This window comes from Prionailurus viverrinus, unplaced genomic scaffold, assembly GCF_022837055.1.
Source record: "Prionailurus viverrinus isolate Anna unplaced genomic scaffold, UM_Priviv_1.0 scaffold_53, whole genome shotgun sequence".
Classification (NCBI taxonomy): domain Eukaryota; kingdom Metazoa; phylum Chordata; class Mammalia; order Carnivora; family Felidae; genus Prionailurus; species Prionailurus viverrinus.
The window spans coordinates 493,710-517,052 of NW_025927616.1; the positions used below are offsets into that span (position 1 = coordinate 493,710).

Here is a 23,343-nt window from a genome sequence, read left to right on the forward strand (position 1 = left end):
GGGGGTCAAGAGAGCAGGGCTGAGAGGAGAGAAGGGGGAGCCTGCGGGCAGGACAGAGGGGCGGCCGCGGCCGGCTCTGACCCTCTCTGCACCCGCGGGGCTGCTGTCCGAGTCCCTGCTACTGTCAGCGCCTCCGTTTTATCAGGGAGCCCCCCCTCCGCCCCCCGGCGCAGTAAGGACCAGGCAGAGACCCATCCGCATGCGGGTGCTGCCTCCGGGCCGGCCACTTGGGAGCCTGAGCAGGCGTCCTCCGACCTAACTCCAAGCAATGACTTGCAGACACGTCCCCAGGCCACGTCACGTTCATGGCGCCCCTGTCACCTGCCTCCGCCCGCCATGAGGGAGTCCCCCTGCCTCACTGCTAAGCCCAGCTTAGCGCTCTGCCCGATGGACGGATGCGGGAACGTGGGAGGACAGGCCCGGACAGTGCGTCTTCGATGCTACAGACACGCAGGAAGGGGGATAAAGGGGGGAAGAACAGCCCCTGAGGAGACCCTGTCGCATTCCGGAACATTCCCTCAGACGGCACTCACCAGAACTCCCCGTCCTCGGCTCTCTTGTCCAGCTCCTCCTTCCTCCTGGGATCGATGTGATTCCACTCTGGTGCACTGGTGGAAATCATAAAATTAGTTTTTTAAGTTTATTTATTGATTTTGAGAGAGAGAAAGAGTGTGAGTGGGGGGAGGGGCAGAGAGGGAGACAGAGTCCCAAGCAGGCTCCGTGCTGTCCGCGCAGAGCCCAACGCTGGGCTCGATCTATGAACCTGAGCCAAGATCAAGGGTCCCACACTTAACCAACGGAGCCCCCAGGCCGCCCTGAAATACTTTGAATCGAAGCCGAGGTGGTCGTCCAAACAAGGTCACCTGCAGGACACGCTGTTTAGAATAGACAGATGTCCCCCGAGGGCCACAGACAGACGGGAGCTGAAGCCCAGCAGGCAGAGGCAGAACAGACAGTGGGGGCGGGGGGCACGCGCCTGGTACAGGACGCCGGCCGGGGACACGGAGCCCACGGCACATGCAGGGCGACCCCAGTTGTGCGGCAGGGACTTTGCCCTAAGTTCACTCTCGGGGCCTTCCCGTGTCTGACTGAGGCTCCTGGTCCGGAGGACAGGAGGGTCGAGAGAAGAAGCCTGCGGAAGCCGGTCAGGCATGCAAGCCCGTGGCCACGCCCCTGGCCACGCCCACACCCGGCCACACCCCGGTCTACGCTCGTGTCCACTCCCACACCCACGTCCACACGACTCTCCACACCCACACTCCCTGGCCACACCCCTGGCCACACCCGCGTCCACACCCACACCACACATGCACCCACAGCCCCGGCCACACCCCTGTCCACGCCCATGTCCACACCCACATCCACGCCCACGTCCTTGCCAGGTCCCCGCCTGCAGGTCCACCCTCACCTGCGCCCACGCCTCCGCTCGGAGTTGCCCCAACCTCCGAGAGACTGAGAGCCGTCAGGCAAGGAGCCGGGCTCAAACACGCCCTCCGGCCAAACAGCCGTCGGCCAAAACGGCCCAAACTCGGAGCTTCGGTTCGTTCGGTTTCTGCCCTTTCTGGGCCGTTGGCAGAAGGGAGGTTTTGGGTTTTGCTCAGGCTCAGGCAGGGGCATCAGAATCTGTGGCCCCAGGGACACCTGTTTCTGGTGGCGCGCACCTGAAGGGAGGCAGGCAGGTGGGCACTGGTGACGTGTGGCTGCACGTGCCAAAGGCCCCCCAGAGCCCAGCGCGATCGCGGAGCGCGGACAGCACGCAGCTCCCTGTCCCTCACCAAGGTTAAGGACGCACGGACAGCACACAGCTCCCCCCCCACCAGGTTGAGGACGCACAGACAGCACTCAGATCCCTGCCCCCCCCCCCCCCCCGCCCCAGGTTAAGGACGCACTGAGAGGAGGGAGGTGAGTTCATTCCCATTTCCAGTGGCTCCTCGTCCAGGGCGGGAGGCCTGCCTGAGGGGAGCCTGTCCGGTCCTTGATGACCTTGCCGGAAGGACCAATAGGAGTCCCACGGTGAGTGAGAGCCTCGCTCGCGTCCACCCACCACTGCCTGCTGGCCCTTGGGGGTGGACCCCACTTCCCAAGCTTGGCCTTTGTCAGAGACCAGGGTCTGTGGGTTGGGAGGCGTCGACCTGAGGGTCTGGCCTCCCTTGGGGTCACTGCGGTGTGGCAGTTGGGAAACAGGCAAACTTCAGTGACAAGCAAAATTCCAACCCAGCTGCCGGATGTGCAAACGCCAGGCAGAGACCCCACCACGTGCTGTGAGCTGTGCCTTCCCAACCCGGAGCCACGCAGCACGCTCTGAACAGGCTGCTCGTGGACAGAAAGTGCCGCCGTGCTCACGGCGCTTTTGGTCTCAAGAGGAGCGTGTCTGCGAGCCGCCCTTGCAGGGGGAGGCAAGGACGGAGAGGGAGAGCCTACCTGTCACTCCACGCCCCCGTCCACTCCACTTCGCCCCACGGGTTCCGGAGTCTGACCAGCTTCTCGGGATGGCCCCAGAAATCCACCTGCAAGGTCCCCGTGCGCGCGAAAGCACCTGAGCTGCTGTGTCCGGGCTGCCCCACCCCCACGTCTGCCCAGAGGGGGCTCCCACTCAACTTTCAGTGCCCCTAAACAACCACACCCTTACTTTAACACATTTTCAGGATGCGGCCAACTGCTCTGTTTTCCACAATTGGGTTGGACACGTAGTGTGTCTAACAAGCTCGTATCGGCTGGAACAAACCTAACAGTGACAGGCGCCCTCCAGACAAATGCCAGCAGCATGGCAGTCAGCACTCACGGCACATGTGCTCCGGACTAAGCAGGGCGCTAAGCGGTTCAAGGGCATTATCACCTCATTTAAACCTGATGGGGGTCCTACGAGCTGGGTGCTGCTAGCACCTGTATTTTGCAGCTCAGAAATCCTAGACTCAGAGGGTTAAGTTATCCAGGGTCAGCAGGTGGTGGAGGGAGGGTGGGCATCTGGGCAGTTGTCTCCGAAGCCTACACCTCCTGCCTCCCTGGTGGTTACTGAACACTCACTAGGAGCCCTCATGCCAGCATTTGCATCCGCACACACAGACACGACGAATCATTAGGTCCTCGGCGTCCTGCTTTCCTTTGTATCTCCCGTAACACTCAGCCCTGTGCTTACACATTCACGCTCCACCTGTACTGGAGAACTGGCTTCACTAAAGAGGATATTTGTGGGACACAAACGCATGCAACACACACCTGTTTCATTTTAATAAATAACAAAAACTGAGATACCCATCGCATTTCCCTTTTTGCCTTGGCCAGCGGGAAACCCAAAGCAAAATTCATTTCTCAACGGTAGCACTGTCTTTTGCCTGGATTGTCTGGTGTATTTACCCTCGTGCTATGGTGTGACAGTGTCTGTGCTTTTCTCTGTAAACAACTGCAAATCCTTTTAGGGAAGTGGGCAGAGTCCAGTAACTAAAAATACTGAAAACCACAGCCCCTGCTTTCTGCTCGGGTTGGAGAGTAGGGAAAACCCATGTTCCTTCCCGCTGTTACGCCCCGTCCTGAGAGCAGACATCACTGCCTCTATCCCCTTCGGGGTCGTGCGGGTTTCCACCCCTTCACCTGTATACACATGCTTGGGATGAGTGTGGAATCTGACAATTTCTACACTTTCTCCAGGGCCTTCCCCCACCCCCGCCCCCCAGGCCGCATCTCCTCGGAGCCCGCGGAGCTGTGGCTCACACAGGCCACGTCATCCACAAGGCCAGAAGGGCCCTTGTGAGTGTCAGGGGCAGCCGGAGAGGGACCTCGGGGGGCAGGGAACCTCCCAGAGGTGGCCCCTCCCAGGGCGCCCTGGGCACGTGCAGTCTCCCCTCCCCTCCCTGGTTCTTTCTACCTCTTCGACGCCAGTGACCGAGTACGCGTGGCTCTTCACCAGCTTCTGGCAGGTTGTGGTCTCTGCTTCTGCCTCAGCTGCACTGGAGACCTGAGGGGGAATGAGGACCCTGATCCTGACCCTGTCCGGGTGGCCCCTACAGGGCTTTCCAAGGACACGCCACCCAGACGGGCCCCGTGCAGTGCTGGGGTGCAGGTGCAGCAGTGACCTCAGGGAGCAGAGCCCTCCCCAGCCCGCCCCTCCAAGCAGGCGCACAGCTCCAGGCTCACAGCCTCCAGATGCCCCCGAAAACTGGGGCGTCACCTGCTCCCCGAGGGTGACCCCGTGCCGCCGATCCAGGACGGCTGCTCTGAACAAGCCTGGTTCTCCCCTCTTTCTCTCCAGGCCCTGCACCGTCTCTCCACCAAAGACACACTAATGCAGAGACGTTGCGGAAAAGTGCGTCCGTCCACGCCGCCCCAGGGCCGGGACGGCCAGCACCCTGGTTCCAGAACCGCGTCCCTTTTCCTCAGGGGTCCCAAAGCCAGTCGAGTATGTCCGTCATTTATCTGTTTCCTAAAGCCCACGGTTACTCAGCAGAGAGGGCGGAGCACAGGAGGGAGCTGGGATCCGGGAGCAGATCTCCGTTCTCAGGGCTGCTCCCCGGTTACTAACTCCTCACGGGAGCCCCGTTCTACCCACTAACCAGGTCCCAACCCGCCCCCCGCGTGCTGGGACCCATGTGTCACCAGACTTGCCCCTTCAGCCTGGATGCTGCTCTGGCCCAAAGCCTCCTGGCCGCTCGCCTGCCCAGCCCCTCCCCTGCCGGACGAGGGGAACAGAGGGGCCCGCACTGACTCACATCAATGGAGCAGGCCAGCAGAGACCCCACGCGGAGGGCCTTCCGGATGATCTGAAAGAGGCCGGCCGGAGGCTTCCTCAGGTCGTAACACTCACAGATGCCGCCCGTGAGATCTTGCAACCCCTCCACCAGAGACCCTCCAGTGAGAGCCTCGTAGGAGCCGTTGAGCCTGTGAAAGAAAAAAAGAGCGCGCCATTCACAAGCGAGGGGACCGTGGGGGCCGGGGCTGGGACGCGGCGTGGACCAGAAGGTAAGGGAGAGCCCTCTGTCGAGTCTGCTCTGGACCAGCAAGGTGCAGGAACGAATGTCAGGTCATCTGTCACCAAGCGGCCCACCTGCCCCTTTAAAAGCAAAGTTCGGCCTCTGCACAGCTGACCCTGGGGGCAGGGAGCACAGGCCGGGATGAGGGGGCCCCTCCCTCAGGCTGGGAGTCCCCCAGGCGCCTGCTCTGGGAAGAGGACTGGAGGAATAGGGTTGGAGGACAGGGAGCCAGAAAGTGACACGCGTCAGGTCACACGTGGGGAGCCCACGGGAAGGGGGGGCGGCCGCAGGGCAGGGGTCAGCATCTAAGTGCCCCGCCTACTCGGCCTCATCACTCCTGTAAAAATACACCTGGACCTAGAAGGGAGCGTGGGGCCCAAAGAGGACACAACTAGGCACGGAGGCTGAGGGGCTCGCCCCCGATTCATGTGGTCACGGGGGACAGAACTGAGCCGTGACCTCCTGGCCCCGAGGTCTGTTCCTCTGGCTCCTGGGTCACTCACTTGGCGTAGGCCTTCTCCAGCAGGGCGCCCCAGAACTCGCCGCCCGTCCCGGAGCGAAGGAACAGCAGCTCCCCGTCCTCGGTGGGCAGCCTGTCGTCCACGACCACGTCCACCCACTCGCCGTACCGCCAGAACTGCGGGCGCACAGACACGGGGCAGCGCCCCCCCTGAGCTCCCAGCTCCCGCAAGGGCGGGCCCTGGTCTTCCGCACCCACGAGAAAGCAGGAAATGCAGGAGGTACAAAGTTGCCCACATGGCGCAGCGGGCGACCAGGCCCCGCGCCCCGGGCCCCTCACCCAAAGGGACTTCCTCCTCAAGGCCACACAGCCGGGGAGCGCGGATGCGTGGGGGCCGCAGTTCTCAGACCCAGGGGCACGCCAGAAGCCCCCGGGGGGACCGCCGGGCCCCCGGCCCCCCGCAGATTCCGTGGGTCTGGGCGGGAGCTGCTCCTGGGCCACGCGGTTTGCACAGTGAGAACGGCTCACGCGTGGACTGTTTTTGATAAATACAGCACAGTCCTGACAATGTGTCTTCTCTTCCTTATGATTTTCCTAGTAACATTTTCTTTTCTCCGACTTACTTTATTCTGGGAACACAGTGTGTAATACACTTAACACACAAACTACGTGTGAATCGACTGGTTACGTTACCAAGACGGCTTCTGGTCGACAGTAAGTTAAAAGTAGTGACATCTGGGGAGGGTCCAACGTCATCCACAGATTTCCGGCTGCACCCCAATCCCCACGCTGTTCAAGGGCCATGAGCAGAGCACGATACCTGGAAATGAAAGATCCCCGCGTAGTTCTGCTGGAAGTCCTGGTCTCTGGGGACAACGCGGTAAAGCAGCTCTTCGTTCAAGGTGAGGGAGGCCAGGGCCGCCAGGAGCCAGCAGTCACCTGCGCCGTGACACGGGGACGCTGGTCAGGCCGGCCCGCAGGGTCCCTGCCCTCTCTGACCCTCACCGTCCTGTTCAGTCCACCTTTCAGGGTCAGATGGACCCCGTCCTCCGGCATCTGAAGGTCGAGGCAGCCCCTGCACCCTCCCTGGGAGTCCTGGGAAGTTCTCTGCTCCCCCCGCCCATCCCTGAAAATCGACCGTTTCACCTCCACGCACCCAATTGGTGGGGTCGACAGTGGAAAGACAGAAAACACGCGAACGTGACCCCCGTCTCCAGCTTTCCTCCTCCCTCTCCTACCAAGAACCTGACCTCCGGTCAGACTCAGATGTGCGCGAGCGTGCCCTCGCCTCCCCCTGGGTGGCTGACCCCTCGGTCCCTGGTCCCTCTGCCTGCGAGTCCCTCTGCCTGCAACGCCCCCGCCCCCTCTCCGGCCACACGTCACTCTGTTCCGTTGTGTCTCCCGAAGAGCGTATCTAAACCGCTCTGTGCACCTCGGGGTCACGGTCAGCACCCCGTGTGGACTCAGAGCTCCTTCTGCACGGCAGGTGCTCAGCCGAGGCGTGACCCCGCCCCCCCCTCAGGTGGCGCGCCCTCCTGGAGCCCCAGCAGGGATGTGGATTCCTTGTCTGGCATCCCCCGCAGGTGGCTGACCCATAGTAGGGGCTCAATGAGTGTTCGACAAAAATGAATAAGCAAGTGACGGAATGAATGAATGGATTACATCTTGTCCTTGTGCAAATCCCCAGGAGCACCTTCCGTGTTTGCTCCTGAGTCTCCCGGGTCTGTGGGGAAGCGAAGCCCCAGAGGACATGCTCTGGGCCCACAGATCCCACCTCCGCCAACGTCGGGGCCTTTGCCCCTAAACCTGGGGGCAGGGGGAGATAACAAGGGAAGTCACCCAGGCCTGTGCCCCCGGGGAGGGGTTGACAGGGTGGCCACTCCGGGAGGCAGGTGCTCTCACGGCCAGGCGCGGCCCCCCCTGCTCCCTCTGGCACTGACCTTGCTCCCGGCTGCCCGCCTCCGACACCTCAGACATCACAAGTCAAGTCACGGAAACTAAGCGTCCCTCAGTGGCTGACATCAAACGGGGCTGCCCAGCTCGAGGAGGTTAATCTTCCTTTCATCTGCCTCAGTCCTGACGTCTCGCGGGCCTCCCCTCGTGCTCGCGCAGAGCTCGGAGTGCACGCGGTGGGTTCACAAGCTCTGGGCTCCCAACCAGCCCCGGTCAGGCGTGAGCGGATGCTCTTTCTAAGGAACACGCCGAGCCAGGATGTTCCCCTTCGAGAGGCTCCTGGGGGGACATATATTCTGTTGCTCAGAACTTTCCAGCACTCGTTTGGGGACCTGCCTTGAAGCCGGGGCCACATGAATCTCAAGAGGGACACGGCTGTGATCTGTGGCCGTGTTCCCATTTCCAGAAGCAGCCACAAGGCTTCGGTGACGAACGAGGCGGGCGGGAAAGAGGGGGAAATTGTGACGGACAAGTCCCTCCTCGCCAGCCACCTTCCAGCGAGGTCCGGCCGCAGGAGGGGCAGAGTTTGGAGCAACGAGGCGGCTGGAATTGGGGGGTCCCGGGTCTCTGACCTCAGGGGAAGTCGGGGGCACCTGAGCTTCATTCCTCCCACTCTCACTCAGGTTATACTGTAAGGGGGCTAATGTCTATTAAAATAACAAAGTGATTTTTTTATCCCTCTGAAATCAGGATGCCCGGGAGCCCTCCACCCCTGCAGCCACGGGCTTCAGGGCCACGAAGCAGCAGGCAGACCCGAGCCCTAACGATGAGGCGCTCTGTCAAAAGAGGCTCTAAGTCCGCGAAGAGACAGCCATCCTGAGTCAGGCTTTTGACACGGAAGTCGCTAAATCAAAAATTCCCTTGACACGTCAGAGTCAAAGCCTGAGGTCTGAACACCCAGTGTTACTGTGTTACTGTGAACCTTGCGTGTCAAGAACTCGGACACCGAGGGAGAAGGGGGGTAGCGTCTGGGCCACGGGCAGGGAGGAGGTGGGAGGAAGGACGGAGAAAGGTGAGGTGCCGGAGCCCCTGCAGAGGCCCCTTCAAAGCTGAACAGCAGGAACCAGAGTAAAGAGCAGAAGGGCTGAGACAAAGCCACAGCAGAGGGCGGGGCCCCCGGGACTCTGGGAACAGGATGCACAGAGCCTGGGGGTGGGGGTGGGGTGCAGAGGAGGGAGCCAGCCCAGCCACCGGGACGCCCCCTGGGAGCCGGGAGGGAGCCAGGCAGGTGAACCCCCGCCCCCCAGAGCTGTGGTGGCTGCGGGGTCGGGCGTGGGAACCGGGGCTGTAGCAGGAGAACAGGCTCGAGGGTACAGACTCCCACGTCCGGGACCAGCCCAGGGACCGCGCTGGCACCAGCCGGCCTGCGATGCTCTGGCGTTTATAGTAACGAATGACAATCAGTCTCGGACCTGTTTCTGGGCTCAGGGCTCAGGAAACCCAGTGTCACTCTTGGGTTATGGTAACCCAGGCTGAAGCAGTGGGAGACAGTGTCACTCACTCTTTTGTTACGGTAATGAGGTGGCTTTGAAAGCTCCCAGGGGAACGGAGCCCTCAGTCCCCCTCCCCCACCCCGGGCAGGTGACCTACCTAACTGGTTGCCAGGGGAACGGAGCCCTCAGTCCCCCCCCCCCCCCCCCCCCCGCGGACCTAGCTAGGAGCCCATCATCCCCCGCCAACCAATGATCCTATCCATCAGGCGTCTGTCACTGGTGCACACATGCAGATTCGGGGAGACCGGCGCCCCCGCCCCGTCCCCACTTCACCCCGCGCCTCTCCCCCGTCACTGTTCGTGAGGTGCATCCTCTTCTAGGAAACCAGCTCCAGGGGGTAAAATGCTTGCCTGCGCAGTGAGAGCCACTCCGGCACATTGACCCAAGGAGGGGTCGTGGGACCTTCCCACCCACAGCCAGTTGGTCAGAAGCACAGGTCAGCCCGTGGACTTGAGCCTGGCGTCCGAGGCGGGGATGGTCTCGTAGGGCTGAGCCCGGGGCGGGTGGGTCTGACGCCACCTACACAACGTCAGAACTGAGTTGGATCACAGGACGGCCCGTGGGTGTCGCAGAACCGCCCGGGGGAAGGCCACACACGGGGCCGCAGTCAGAAACTCGTGGCCCTTCTCCCCCGCCCAGGGGACGGTTGGCCTTCCTTGTGTTCAGGCGTCTCGGGGAGGCTGGGGAGGGGCTGGCCTTTATGAAGCAAGAAAGCGCCCCCAAAACGGCGACTGAATGAGGAGCGTTGGCCCAAAAGAGATGGGAGCCCTCAGAGACAGGGCGGAACCCCTGTAATCGGACGGTCTGCGATCCCCCCCCACTCGTGGTCAGGGAGCCGGGGTCCCGCTGAGAACAGCGCAGGGAGTGGAGGGCTTTGCGCCACCTCGTAAAAGTCCACCGTCAAGACTCGACGGCGGCCGAGGCCTCCGCCTCCTGGGCCGTCACCAGCCGGTGCTGCTTTAGCTCTGCCTCTGGCGCAAAGCCAACCGGGCCTCCTCCCCTCCGCGTCTGGCGCCTTCCAGGCCTCCCGCACAGTTCTTAGCCTCCCCCGGCTGCACGGACAGCCCAGTGGAGGTGGGCAGCGGGCCCGGACGCTTTCGCAGACCCCAGGATAAAATGCTACCTGAATGAAATCACGTGGGTCGGCACGAAATTGTCAGAAGTGATTCGAAAACCCGTGTGTTGATTACTGGGGAGAAGGTCTCACGCCTTAGCTGTTGCGCAACGACATTGCACACGGGGAGAGCGGAGACAGCCGGGTAAGACCAGAAGCAGACGTGGGTCTCTGAGCCTCTGTATCCTGAGTGAATCCCGCTGTGTGTGACAGAATGCTCAGCCCACCCCAGGCCACGGTGACGACCCACACCGCCCCCAGACATCGCACACGTCCCCGGGGCTGGGGGAGGGGCATGCTGGCACGGGGAGCGGGGGGCTGACAAGCCAGCGCCCCACGGGAGGGGTCTGCGCTGGAGGGAGGTCGGACAAGACAGCTTGATGTGGCTCTGTGGCAACACGTCCCTGGTGGTGACAACGATCCTTCCAACCCTGTCACTACAGAGTTTTCCGGGAGCCCCGCTCCGCTCCCCTGCTCCTCCTCTCCCTCTCGCCGCTCTGGCTTGGTGCCCAGGCCAGCAGAGGGGTCTCGTCTCACCCGGGTGCCCACGTGAGACGCTGTCACAGCAGGACCCGTCTCGGGCCCACCCGCATTTGGGAACGTGGCCTCGTGGCCTCCTGCAGGCCCTCCGAGCCCTGTGATTATACCGTTCTTCTTTCCCTCCAAGGCACGCTGATGCCAGCCCTCACCCCAGCAAGCAGAGACAAAGCCAGACAGTTCCAAACCTCGGAGTCACCGGGTGACCGGGTCCCCAGAGCCCCGGCCTCCTCTGGGGCCAGCCTCTGCCCCACGGACACCTCTCTGCCCTCTCCCAGGCTAGGGAGCCCAGAGCCCTGGCCCAGAGCCCAGATGCCCGGCAGCCTGGGACACATGGCAGCTGGGACACCCTGGTCATCGTCACCTGCTCCCTGACCACACTGCCACTTGGTCGCAGTATCTGCCCAGGCGGGCTGGGTGGTGCGGGGGCCAGCGAGTGAACAAGTCAGCAGTGCCTGTGCCCCGAGGGACCCGAGCGGGAGCCTCCGTGGACATTCTGGGCCCTTATAGTCACGGGGTGAGAGTCCCAGCCCCCCTCCAGGAGAACGCACCTGTGGGAGATTCCCGCCCTCAGGTTGGGGGCCCTGCTCTGTGTGTCACCACCAAACCCCACACTGTGGGGGACAGTCTGCAGGACACCGGGACCAGAGCTTTGAGAACCGGTCCCTACAAGCTCAGAAAAGCAGAAATGACGTGGGTTCGGACTTGTCTGCTGAGCCACCTGCAGCCCCCACTTAACTCCTGTGGTCCTGGGTTTTCTGATCTGTAAAATGGGGTTGTACCTCACGATTCACTGCACAGGATCATTTGGCATGAGCAAAAAGGACTTACTTGTAACAAGAGGGATATTTAAGAATACATATGAATATAAATCCCCAGCTGGCAGAGGGGATCGGGACATAACAGGTGCACGCGCGTGCGGGGGTTAACAGCAGACGTAATGTCCTCAGGGTACCTCGACCCCGACCCCATCCACAGATACGGCTTCTGGGAAGGCGGGTGGGGATCAGTGGGAACAGGGGCTCCAAGCTCAGAGCAAGGAGGAGGTGCCGGGGGGCTGCGTGGGCACAGGGACCGAGAGCCCACAGGCACGGGGACCGAGACGGAAGCCGGTGAGGAGGGACCATCTGCACGGACCCAGTGGCCTCCAGCCGGCGAGGAGGAGACAAGCCCTGGGAGGGCAGAGATACCTGCAAGGCCTCCCGTGGCCTCAGCAAAGCACAAGAGGCCAGGAGCGTGGTGCCCGAGGCGCGTGGCGGCAGAAGGCCCAGGCGGGAACCGCGCCCACCGCAGACACGCCCCGCCGGGTGCGGCCAGGCCAGCCCAGCAGCATCGGGGGCAGGAGACGGGAGGGGGACAGGCGTCTGGAAGACCAAGCGGTTACCCCGGACGGACTCTCTCCGCTAGTGGACCAGACAAAGTTCTACACTGGCCTCGGTGAGCGTCACTCCCCAGCCCCTGGGCAGGGCTCCTGGGGGGCCAGGGAGCCTCGGGCCTCAGACCCAGTGACCCCAGCGGAGCTGAGCAGCATCTCTGCCCGCGAGGGACGGATAGAATAATGTTTCTAAATGCATAACATGAAAAACAGGACATCATAAACTGTATCGAAACCGTTATTAAAATGTTTCTTCAATTATGACACAGGAAGGTTTGTGTTTCTCTGCCAACGTTCGATGTAAAAGGTTTGGGGTGGGGCCTGGTGACAGCTTAATTACGAGGTGGTAATGAGTAGAAATTGAAACGGTATTTTGAGGTATTTACAGCCACTGTGAAGTGATCCGCGGCTGCCACAGCTGCACATCTTTGCCTGCAACCATTCCGACCACACAGGACACACAAATCCTCCTGTAACCACTGGCTCAGATGCATACTAACGTGTAAATGACTGTCCTGGGCCCCTTCCTCAGAGTAGACGGGATACTGTGATAGCGGGTCTGAGCGCAGGGGCACTGAGCACTAGGTATCAAATGGAGGGAAGGGGGACCACCCTAAGTAGGAAAAGGCCCCATTGGCAAAAGCGAACCTCGCCCTCCTCATCCAGGCCTGGCTGCGGGAACGGCCATCTGCGGCTGAGCGCTTCCTGGAGGCCTGACCCGCGCCCACCAGAGTCCGTGAGGGGTCTGGCTCTCTACGTGCTGAGGCCGCCTGGTCACCAGTCCTGATGAACTGACTTACTTTGCGCCCTCCTCAAAGGAGGCCACAGATCTAAGCCGTCCAGGAGAGCATTTTAAGGATGGAGACATCAGTCCGCTGTGGCCCCCTTGCGGAAGCGCCGACTCACGCGGAAAAATCCATGAGGGGAACGCGTCAGAGAAGGAGCCGGGATTTAGGACCTGTTGCTCGTTCTCTGTGGAGACGTGGGGAACGGGCCACCCACGCCCCCTTCACGAGAACACAGGGCCTGACCCGGAAGGAAGACAACCAGGAAGAAAGGACAGCGATTCCAGGGAGGTGCGGGGAGCGCCCGGGGAGCCCACGCCCACACTCGGCGCCCACGCCCACTGCCAGGCAGAGAGGAAGCAGGGCAGAGGCCCCAGAGCCACCAGCGCCTCGTAGGGGGCCCTTCTCCCTCACCCTGCTCCACAGCAGCAGTCGTGATTCGGAAACCATTCTGATTCCGGGGCGCCAGGGGCTCGGTCGGCTGAGCACCCAACTCCTGGTTTCAGCTCAGGTCGTGATCTCACAGTTTGTGGGTTCGAGCCCCACGTCGGGCTCTGCGCTGGCAGTGGGGAGTGTGTTTGGGAGTCTCTCTCTCCCCCTCTCTCTGCCCCTCCCCCACTTGTCTTCTCCCCTCTGGAGTCCCCTCTGGACTCCGGATGTCTCTGCTCCCCATTTGCCGAAGGCAGCGAGCGAGCGTCAGAACCCCCTTGCCGGAGACGTCTGCCCCATAGTCGCCGTCGCGGAGCCCCTCAGGGGCCCAGAACGGGCGCTTCCTGCGCTCCTGGCCCGCGGCGCTAGGAGCTGGCTAGCATCACTCGCTTCCCAGCCTTTATTTTCCTAAAACTGTGCCTCCAGAGAAGGCCAGGCCCTGGACCGGAGGTGAGCCCAGAGTCTCCGCTGGGCGCGGAGCGGCTCACGCCTCCGGGAGGCAGGCCCGGCCCGGCGGGCGGCAGATCGGCGCCCCGCGGACTGAACCTGCGGTGCCGCAGGCCCAGGGACAGGCACCCACGCGCGACAGGGCCGAGGAAGAAGGACATCCGCTGCTACACGTGTCGTAGCAGCAAAGGGGAAGACGGCTCGGCGGGCGACGTCAAGACGGGACAGCGCTGAGCGGGAAGGGGACCCAGCTGTTCCGACACGTTGTGGGAAGACCAGCACTCGGTTAAGCGCCAAGAGAACAAACAGCGGTGCCTACGCTTTTCTGCCGCCAGCGCAAGGACGCGATAAGCCAGCGGGCCGGACAAGAGGCGGTGACAGGGCGGCGGGCCCCCGGGGAGGCGGGCAGCTAGCTTATCACCGCACACTCTCCGGGATTTGTCACTGGTGAACGGCGTGCGTCCGAAATAACAAAACGATAGACCAGGGGTAGCAATGGTGATAAAAACGTAGTAAACCCAGAGTAGGGCCCCCTGTGCTATATCGGACTCTCAGCACTGGACGAACACCGCGGGAGGCGCGCCCTGACTCGCCGGGGCCGCCTGGCTCCTGGTCGGATGGGGAGCCTCCCCCGCGGGCCTCCACCCAGGGCCCAGTGCGCCCGGCTGGCCCTCGGGCCCCCACCACGCGCCCTCCAGCCCCTTTATGCTCCGCTCTCGAAAGGCCGCCGCGGAGGCAGGGCTCCCCCGGGGCACCGGCTGGCGGCCCCTCTCACTTCCCAGGAGGCGGCTTCTGAGGGCAGTTGGTCCATGTCTGGCTCCGCGGCTGCACGCGCTCACCGTGGCAACACGCAGGCCTCCTCTGGAAACCTCTCCTCTCCCTGCTCGAAGCTACTCAAGAGCCTCTATTCAGGCCGACAATTAAAAGGCACTTATTAAATACCTTTCCCAAAGTTAACGCGTCTATGACGAGGAGCTGTTACAAGTGGACATTCAAAGCTGCGTCCCTGAGACGCATGCTAATTAGGTTAAACATGTGGCTGGAAGTAAAAGGGCTGTGAGTCCGGGCACAAGGGGCACAGAAGTCACAGGGCTTGGGACACGGAGGCCGCGGCCACGTCCCAGCCGCTCTGCTCTCACGCTCTGTGGGCTCCGGCCGAGGCGGTGTCTGCTCCACGTGTCACAACAGCCAGGATGCGGGAACACTTAAAATAAAATGCCCTGTGAGCCTCCGATTCCTGGAACCTCCTGGCAGGCTGAGGAGAGCAGGTGTTCTCGGCTGGAACCAGCAGGAGAGGAGGGAGGGGCTTCCTGGGAAGACAGGGTTTCCGGGCCTGTGTGGATGCTTCCGTTTGCTTTGCTGGTTTTCCGGGAGGGACTGGATCCCCCGGTGCCTGATCTCCAGTTCTGGCCTTGCAGCCGGCGCGGGCTGGCGGTCAGGAGCCCAGCGAGCTCGACCGAGGGCCACCCCGTCCCCTGAGACGTCGGCGTCGGGCGACTCTGTGCGCAGACCCCACGGGCTGGGGGCGGCTGAGAGGCCAGCAGCGCTGAGGCACCTTCAAGCGGAGCCTCAGCCCCCCACCCGAGGCCAGAACTTGGCAAAAACTTGGGATAAACGATTTTCTAAGTGTAAGTGCATCTGATTCGGAGGGAGCGTGGGAGGTTGGGAGGTGGACGCTGTTCTCCCAGGATTCCAGGCTACGAGACACAGCTTGGCGAGAAAACGGGATCCTCGTCTTCCTACGGAGTTTAGAACCGTCCCGCGGACAGACCACAATTATACGGACGTGGCCATTCGATGGGCGAGTTACGCCCGCTTACAGGCAACCAGCCTCAATGCGCATCGCAGCACGGTCGCCACCGTGCGCCCGCCATCCCGGCTCGTGACTCTTGGTTAGGAGGGGCCGGGTGCCACGCGGGAACCCCACGGGGGAGTGACACTCCCAGCTGTGCAGACTCACAGTGAAGACAACCGCCCAGAAACGCAGACCCACGCAGAAAATCGCACAGGCGAAGGCGCGTCCAACAGCTTGACCTCGCGTCAGTCAGCACACGGCCACACGCGTGCCCTGGCCACGGACAAAGAGGGCTGTGGCTGACCCCGTACTCACCCAGGTCTCCCTGACAGATGTCCGCGCGCCTGGCTCCATCGACGATAAAGTGAGGGCTGGCACACAGCTCCTGAAAGCGAGGGGACAAAACACGAGTCACTGGTCGTCCGGTGCCAGAAGGAGTGGGGGTCAGGGAGCGTCACGGTCAGGGCTCAGCCTGGGAGGAGCCCAGATCACCTGCCGAGGACTCTGCAGCCTGGAGGAGGGAGGAGGCAGCCGGGGTGCGGAGCAGGGGTGCGAGGGAGAAGGCGGCCAGGGTGCAGAGCGGAGAGGCAGGGCAGGGAGGGACGAAAGGCAGCGGCCCCAGCAATAATGTGGCGACTCGTGAGCTCACCTCTCAGACAGCACCCCTACCTACGGAGAGGCTTACAGAAGCGTTTCCTCGCCCCAACTAGTGCTGTGCACCCGCGGACGCTCATTAACCGCCTGGCAGCGTGAAGGGGGCCCCTCGCACTGACCCAGGCGCTGGGGCGTGGGGTGTGACCCCAGGCGAGAGCTCGCGGTGATGCACCCACACACCCCGGCCGCGCTCCCTGCGCTCACGCCCCTCCGCGGGGCATCCGCCTGGAGCTCCGGGCCCCGCGAGGCGTCCTTCCTTCCGGTGAACCCACCCCCACCACGGGGCCGTCTGTCCTTCCTTCCAGTGAACCCTCCCACCACGGGGCCGGTGTACTCCCCCGAGCAGCTTGTCCAACTCGTCCGGGAGCCCGCTCCGCGCACAGCTCGGCAGGCGGGCAAGAGGGCAAGATGGGAGCGAAGGGAGAACCGGTCCTGAGACTCAAGGTGCTTCTGGCCTTTGCTCGGAAACCAGGACTGACCCTCACAGAAAAGTCGGAGAAAAGCCGGGTGTAGGCCGCGTACGCTCGGGGGGGAAACGAGAAACACCCGAGAGGGACTGTGTCTGGGGCTCTCTGGGTGGGAGAAGATGCAGACTGTCCGAGGGGCTGACCACGGCTCTGTCCCCAAGGGAGAGGTGGGTCTGCGTTGCCCCCGGCAGACTGTCCAGGGCGAGGGTGGACCCTCAAGGAACAGAGACCCTTCTGTGACCGACCATGGGGAAATGGGGGGTGCGGGGAGGTAGGAGGCAGGAGGATGGGGTGTGTGTGTGTGGAGGCAGGAGGCAGGAGGCAGAAGGACGGGGGGAGGAGGGAGGCAGGAGGTCACGGTAGACGCCGGCTTTCGATCACACGTGTCTTGTCCGCGCTTTCTCAGCACGTGGAGACTTCACAACCTCGCTGTAAGAACCGCGGGTTATGCGGCTGGGCCGCTGGTGGGCCTGCAGCTCTGTCCGGGTCCCTCTTGGCCACCTCCAGGGGCAGTTGAGAGACGCCCTGGTGTCAGCCAAGCCAGGGGTTCTCAGAGCTGCAAATGCTGATGCCAGGTGCTGGGGGCTCCCGGCCTCCAGACCGTCAGCTCTTGGGGAGCAGAAGGGGGACAGATTTGGAAAATGAAAAATTAAAAAGAGAGGGACAAAAAACGTCGAGAAGAAAGACGAGAGGATGCACCGAGCAGGGTCTCACAGAATCTCACTCCTTGAAAATCCTGAAAGACTGTCCCCTCCCAGGGTGCTTGGCGGCTCAACCAGTTAAGCATCTGACTCTTGACTTCGGCTCAGGTCATGATCTCAGGGTTCAGGAGATCGAGCCCCGCGTCGGGCTCTGTGCTGATGGGGCAGATCCTGCTTGGGACTCCGTCTCCCTCTCTCTAGACCCCTCCCACACTCACACTTTCTCTCTCTCAAAAATAAACATTAAAAACATACTCTCAGGGTGCCTGGGTGGCTCAGTCAGCTGAGCATCCTACTGCAGCTCAGGTCCTGTTCTTGAGGTCCGCGAGTTCGAGTCCCAAGTCGAGCCAACCCAAACCCCTGGCTTCAACCCCCAGCCACGGAGGATGGCCATGTCCCCAGCGGCACAAGTCACAGTTCCTGTGACGTAAGCTCATGAGACTGAGATCTAAGCAGACTCAGACCAAGTTCTGCTAAGATCTTGCGCTCGGTCTGGGAGACGGTGGTTTGCGAGACCTGGAGGCGGCGTACCCTGTCGTAGGAATGGCACCGCGTGGCCTACAGGCGGAGGGGATGTTGGTTTATCGCGTCGTTGGTTAGCATCATTCACGACACCTCCTCGGAAACAGGCACCAAGAAACGCCACGACTCCCGGGTTGTGCGGACCCTCAGCTCGGCGAGCAGACTGCGTCTCAGCTCAGAGCTGTGGCCGCAGCGCGTTCCTGAAGTCTCCCCACGCGGCTTGCTGCCGGAACGCGGGCGGGACATACCGAGGAACGCGCTGGCCCGGGCGGTTTCGGAGAGGCACGCGTCCCCCCCTCCCCCTTCTCCGTAATGGTGTTAATGCCGCTGGGGCAGGAATCTCAACACACACATACGTTACTCCAGCCCACATCAGCCTGTGGTGCAGGGCGCAGGGACCGCCGGGGACCCCTGAGGAGGCCGAGGCAGGAAGTGACTGGACGGCACACTCCAAGTGACGGTGATGGTGACGGTGACAGCGGTGACGGGGAAACACAGCGCCCCGGGGCATCAGCCCACGTCTGACAGTTTCAGGAGCTCCGGCCGTGGCTTCCAGAGCCCGCGGTGCTGTCACCTTGGTCACCACCACCAGGGTGGGGGCCTCATCACCTACCTGGCACTCCCACCCCTGCGGCCGGCCCCCTTGACCTCCCAGCCTCACCTCTGTCTCCCACAGCCTCCCTCTCTCCCGCACACCTGCGCAGCCCTGCTCGCTCCCACCCATGCCCTCCTGCTCCTGCTCCCAACCCCCCCTTGTGACTCGAATATCCGCAGTGATGAACGGTCCCGGACTCCACGGTCAGGTTAACGCCCCTGCCCTGGCCCCGTGTGTTCCGTTCCTATTTGTACTTCGCCCTCTGACGTGAACCAAGGGGTGCTCCCAGCCCCGAGCGCCGCCGTGCTCAACCCACTCCCGCTCTCTCATCCAAGCCTCCGGATAACCCCGCCAGGTAAGTGATGTTATTACCCCTTCTACAGATGTCGAGACCGGGTCCTGGGGGGGGTCAGCATCTCACTCGTGGTCACAGGGCCAGGAAACGGGCACCGAGGGGACCAGAATCCCGATGTGCCTGACGCCCAGACCCAGGCTCTCAGCCACACGCTGCCTGCTCCCCACTGGAGAAGGCTTGCGCAGGCTCCACACCGGCATCTGTGCGTGACCAGCGCTAGTAGATGCGGCCAAATCCATTAGTCCAGAGACAGCAGCAGGAGGGAATGTGGCAGCCCCAGGGGGAGGCCTGGCCGCTCATCTGCACCCCAACCTCCCAAGAGCCACGCCCTCCACCCCTCCCCTGGGTCCTCACTATGCAGCAGGCATCACCTCCTCCCCCGGAGCATTTGGATCCACCAAATGCTCAACTGCCAACAAATGGGCGGAAAAGAACATCGTCAGCTGGGCCGTGCACGCCAGGCGTCCCTCGGGCGGGGGGCCCGGGCGCCGTGGGGACACGAGGATGGACAGCGTGGGGAGGGCGGCAGGAGGCCCCGGGTCTCACACCTGTGTCTGTCGTCCGTGTCCGGCCCCAGCGGAGAAAATCTCACTCGGATCGTGAATAGCCAAAGCTTATCCTGAGCTTACAAGCTGGACCCTGAGATCTTCAATCTGGGCAAACTCGTCTTCCACCACCGAGATGAGAGCCCAAGCAGACCTTCTGCTCAGCAGAGTAAAAATAGGCAAACAAAACAAAACAAAACAAAACAAAACAAAACAGGCAAAGACCCTGAAAGGGTCAGGATGCCAAATTTTATGATTTCAGGAAGCATCTAAGTAGCCAGCATCATCTCCTGTCAAGAAGACCAAAGCATACGTGCATGCGTGTTCGGCCCACCCCATCCGCGTGCCCCACAGGACAGGTACAAGTTAACAGCTTGGTGCGAGGCAGGGGCGTTAGAGCCACAGCCGGGCAGCTGGCGTGAAGTCCCTGGTACAAACAGAGTCAGGCATCACCCTCCAAAGCAGCGAGTGAAACCAAAAAGCCGATCACCCAACTTAAAAATGAGCAAATGACTTGAACAGACATTTCTCCAGGGAAGACATCCGGGTGGCCAACGGACACATGCAGAGACGCTCAGCGTCATCATCAGGGGAACACAAACCAAAACCACAGTGAGAGGCCACCCCGCGCACATTAGGACGGCCACTGTCAAAGAGCAGAAAACAGCAGGTGCTGGCGAGGATGCGGAGAAAGGGGAACCCGCGTGCGCCGCTGGTGGGAAGACACAATGGCATGGCCGCTCTGGAGAACAGCGTGGAAGTGCCTCAAAAAGTTAAAAATTGAACTACCCTACAACCCAGCAACTGCACTACTAGGTGTTTATCCAAAGAATACAAAAACACTAATTGAAAGGGATACAGGCACCCCGGTGTTTACCGCAGCATCACCTACAACAGCCAAGATACAGAAGCAACTCAAGTGTCCAGGAACCGATGAACGGATAAAGCCGGCGTTGTATGCACACACAGTGGAATGTTACTCGGCCACGAGAAAGAAGGAAATCTTGCCATTTGCAACAACGTGGATGGAACTGGAGGGTATTATGCTGAGCGAAAGAAGTCGGGCAGAGAAAGAAACAACAGATGAACATACAAGAAGGGAAGGAAAAATAAGATAAAAAACCGAGAAGGAGGCAAACTCTAAGAGACTCTTAGATACAGAGAACAAACTGGGGGTTGCTGGAGGGGAGGTGGGTGGGGGGTTGGGCTAAATGGGTGATGGGCATTAAGGAGGACACTTGTTGGGGGGCGCCTGGGTGGCTCAGTCGGTTGAGCGTCCGACTTCAGCTCAGGTCATGATCTCACAGTCTGTGAGTTCAAGCCCCGCATCGGGCTCTGTGCTGACAGCTCAGAGCCTGGAGCCTGCTTAGCATTCTTTCTCCCTCTCTCTCTGCCTCTCCCCTGCTTGTGCTCTGTCTCTTTCTGTCTCAAACACAAATAAACATTAAAAAAATTAATAAAACAAAAGAATAAAGAAACAAGGGAAGCCTGGGGGCTCAGTCGGTTAAGTGTCTGACTCTCGATATCGACTCGTCACAATCTCACAGTTCATGAGATCGAGCCCCACGTCGGGCTCTGCGCTGACAGTGTGGATCCTGCTTGGGAGCCTCTCCCTCCCTCTCTCTCTGCCTCTTCCCCCTCTCACTCTTTCTCTCTCTCTCTCAAAATAAATAAATAAACATTTTTAAAAAATAAACTAAAAAAAAATACATTTTATTTCCTTTAAAAAAAATCAAAAACATTATTACCGTACGATCTGGAGGTTCCACGTCGGGGCATACACCCAAAAGAATTGAAAGCTGGGTCTCGAAGAGATACTTGAACACCCGTGTTCGTAACGGCAGGACCCACGACAGCCAGAGGGTGGAAACCACCTGGACGTCCCTCGATTAGTGAATGAGTGAGAGAGGCATGGCGTCCGCCCCCAGTGGACTGGGGCTCAGCCTCCAGAAGGAAGGAAATTCTGACACCTGCTACCGCAGGGGTGACCCTGAGGACATCGGACAGAGTGAGATGAACCGGTCACGGAAGGACGAATACCGTGTGGTTCCACGTAGTGTTAGTGAGGACAGAGGCCCCGTTTCACAAGCTGTTTGGGAGCCCCTGGCGTGCTGGCAGCGCACGACAGGGTAAGTGCTCGGCGGGCAAGCCGAGAGGCGGTTGGGGCGGGAAGTTTTACGCTATGTGTATTTTACCACAAGTAGAAGCAAGAAAAGGAAGGAAGGAGAGAAGGGGGAAGGGGGCCCATCAGCGCAGCTCCAGTCGGGACGCCCCCATTCTTGCGGCCCCGAGGCGTCCGGGGACGGGGCCCAGCCTCCCGGCCGGGCTGGTTTTCCCAGGTACCGGGGCAGGCGCCCGACGGAGGGAGGGTCAGGGCCGTTTCCAGCTCGGGAGCCTGTGTGACGTCGGTAGGGTCTCAGAGGATGTGTGACACCTCACGGTGTGTGAGCACAGCCTCGCGCAAACCCACGCGTCCGCTTTACAGCGACCGTGTTTACGTGGACAGTGAGACCCGGTGAAGACTCGGTTTAGGGCAGAGCAAAGTGGTCGGGGAGGTAGGAGCTTTGAGAATCTCAGATGAAGGAGAAAACCTTGGCAAAGGTTAACTGACCCGTGGCTTCGGTCACCCGGCGAAACCCCCGTCACCCCCGTTCACCCCTCCCCAGGCCCTTTGGGGTCCCCAGCCCCACTAGGCTGCCCCCTCTGGACACCCCGGGTCCCCTGGCTCGCAGTTGACGTCCCTGTGCAGCGCCTCCATTGTCCCCGATTCACAGCTGGGACCACAGCTCCCTCCTCAGGGTCTCCCCGACCGCCTTCCCCGGGACAGAGCCCCACGCCTGGCCCAAAACTCAGGCTGGACGACCTGTCCTTGGAAACGAAACGGCCGTCAACTCTCGAAATAAGAATCCAAAACTGATTCCCGGCCTCGATTTTGCCAACACCCCCGACTAGCCCCTCAGGTCTCGGGTACGGAGGATGGGCCGGGTTGGCAGGAGCGAGTGGGGTGACGGGTTTCTCCAGGAGACCGTCCTGCAAACCGGGCAGGACGCAGACCCTGGGGCAGCGGGAGCCGGAACCGAAGGACGGTTCTGATCACGTCCACGGCACTGTCCCTGCCTCTCGCTCCGTTGCCCACCCCTGCCGAGGAGACTGCTCCCACAGCTTGGCTTTCCCATTGTGGGCGAGAACAGAGGCGCCTGGCGTAGGGCCACTGATTGTGGTCCCTTTATGTGTCAGACACGGCACGGAGCCCTGGTCTCGGCTCTCACCCTGCAGAGGGGCCCCCATCCTTCCGGTTGAGTCACTGGACAAGGGTCCCGGAGCAGGAGGTCACGGCTTGGGTTTGGGGAGGACGGTTCTGCACCCCCCACCCTGAAGCACCATTCCACAGATGAGAAAGGTGAGGTTTCTGCACACGGCCACACGGGCTCAGATCCAACGCGTCTGGTCCCAAAGCCTGTGTGTGGTGTTCCCTCCATACCTCACTGCCTCTGAGAAAGTCTTGGGGGGGGGGATTGCTCTAAAATAGGGGACCCAGAAACTTAGGGCCCAGGGGCACGATTTCTCCCTCAACTACTTCCAACCAGAAGTGAGGACCCTCCATCCGTGTGACCCTCAGCTGCAAGCCGGTCTGCTTACCGGGGGTCGCTTCCAGATGATGCCTCGAGTCTGGGGGGAGTGTGGTCCAAGGTCCTTGTAGCCCAAGGCTGACGGGCACGCTGGGAACTCGGGGTCCTTGAACAGGACCCCCGAGTCCAAGCACTGCCTCCTCAGGGTCTCGAAGTCCTGGCCTAAATACTTGACGGCTTTGTGCTGGGAGCCAAGACCGTGAGCTGCCCCCCGCCGCCGCTGAGATACGCTGGCCGCGAGCACAGACATGGCTGAGGGCTCCCCGGGGGGGACAGGGGGCAGAGCCGTGCCGCGCTCTCGGGCACCTGCCGCGGGGAGGTGAGGCTGCCGGGAACCTTTATCCAGGGGCCTGCTCCCTGGGAAGTGAGTCACAAAAGCACTTAATGAATGTCACCCACCTTCGCCTTTGCCTTGAGCGTTTCTGCAAACACTTAGGAGGCTGGGAACCTGTGGGGGGGCCCCTCCCTAGGAGATCTGGTGGCATCCCAGGCGCTCCCACCCTGAGCAAGGCCCGCTCCCCTG

General features: G+C 61.5%; 1 protein-coding gene across 1 annotated transcript in view; it reads right to left on the reverse strand.

Annotated features, from left to right (window-relative positions):
* LOC125159605 (calpain-8-like) overlaps positions 1-23,070 on the reverse strand; it is a 42,474-nt gene extending 19,404 nt beyond the window's left edge. Inside the window, 8 exon segments of the mRNA XM_047848101.1 lie at positions 534-608; positions 2,422-2,507; positions 3,863-3,952; positions 4,704-4,872; positions 5,468-5,601; positions 6,245-6,363; positions 15,668-15,737; positions 22,831-23,070. Of these exon segments, the coding sequence (XP_047704057.1) occupies positions 534-608; positions 2,422-2,507; positions 3,863-3,952; positions 4,704-4,872; positions 5,468-5,601; positions 6,245-6,363; positions 15,668-15,737; positions 22,831-23,070 (983 nt within the window).
* Positions 23,071-23,343: the final 273 nt, after the last annotated feature.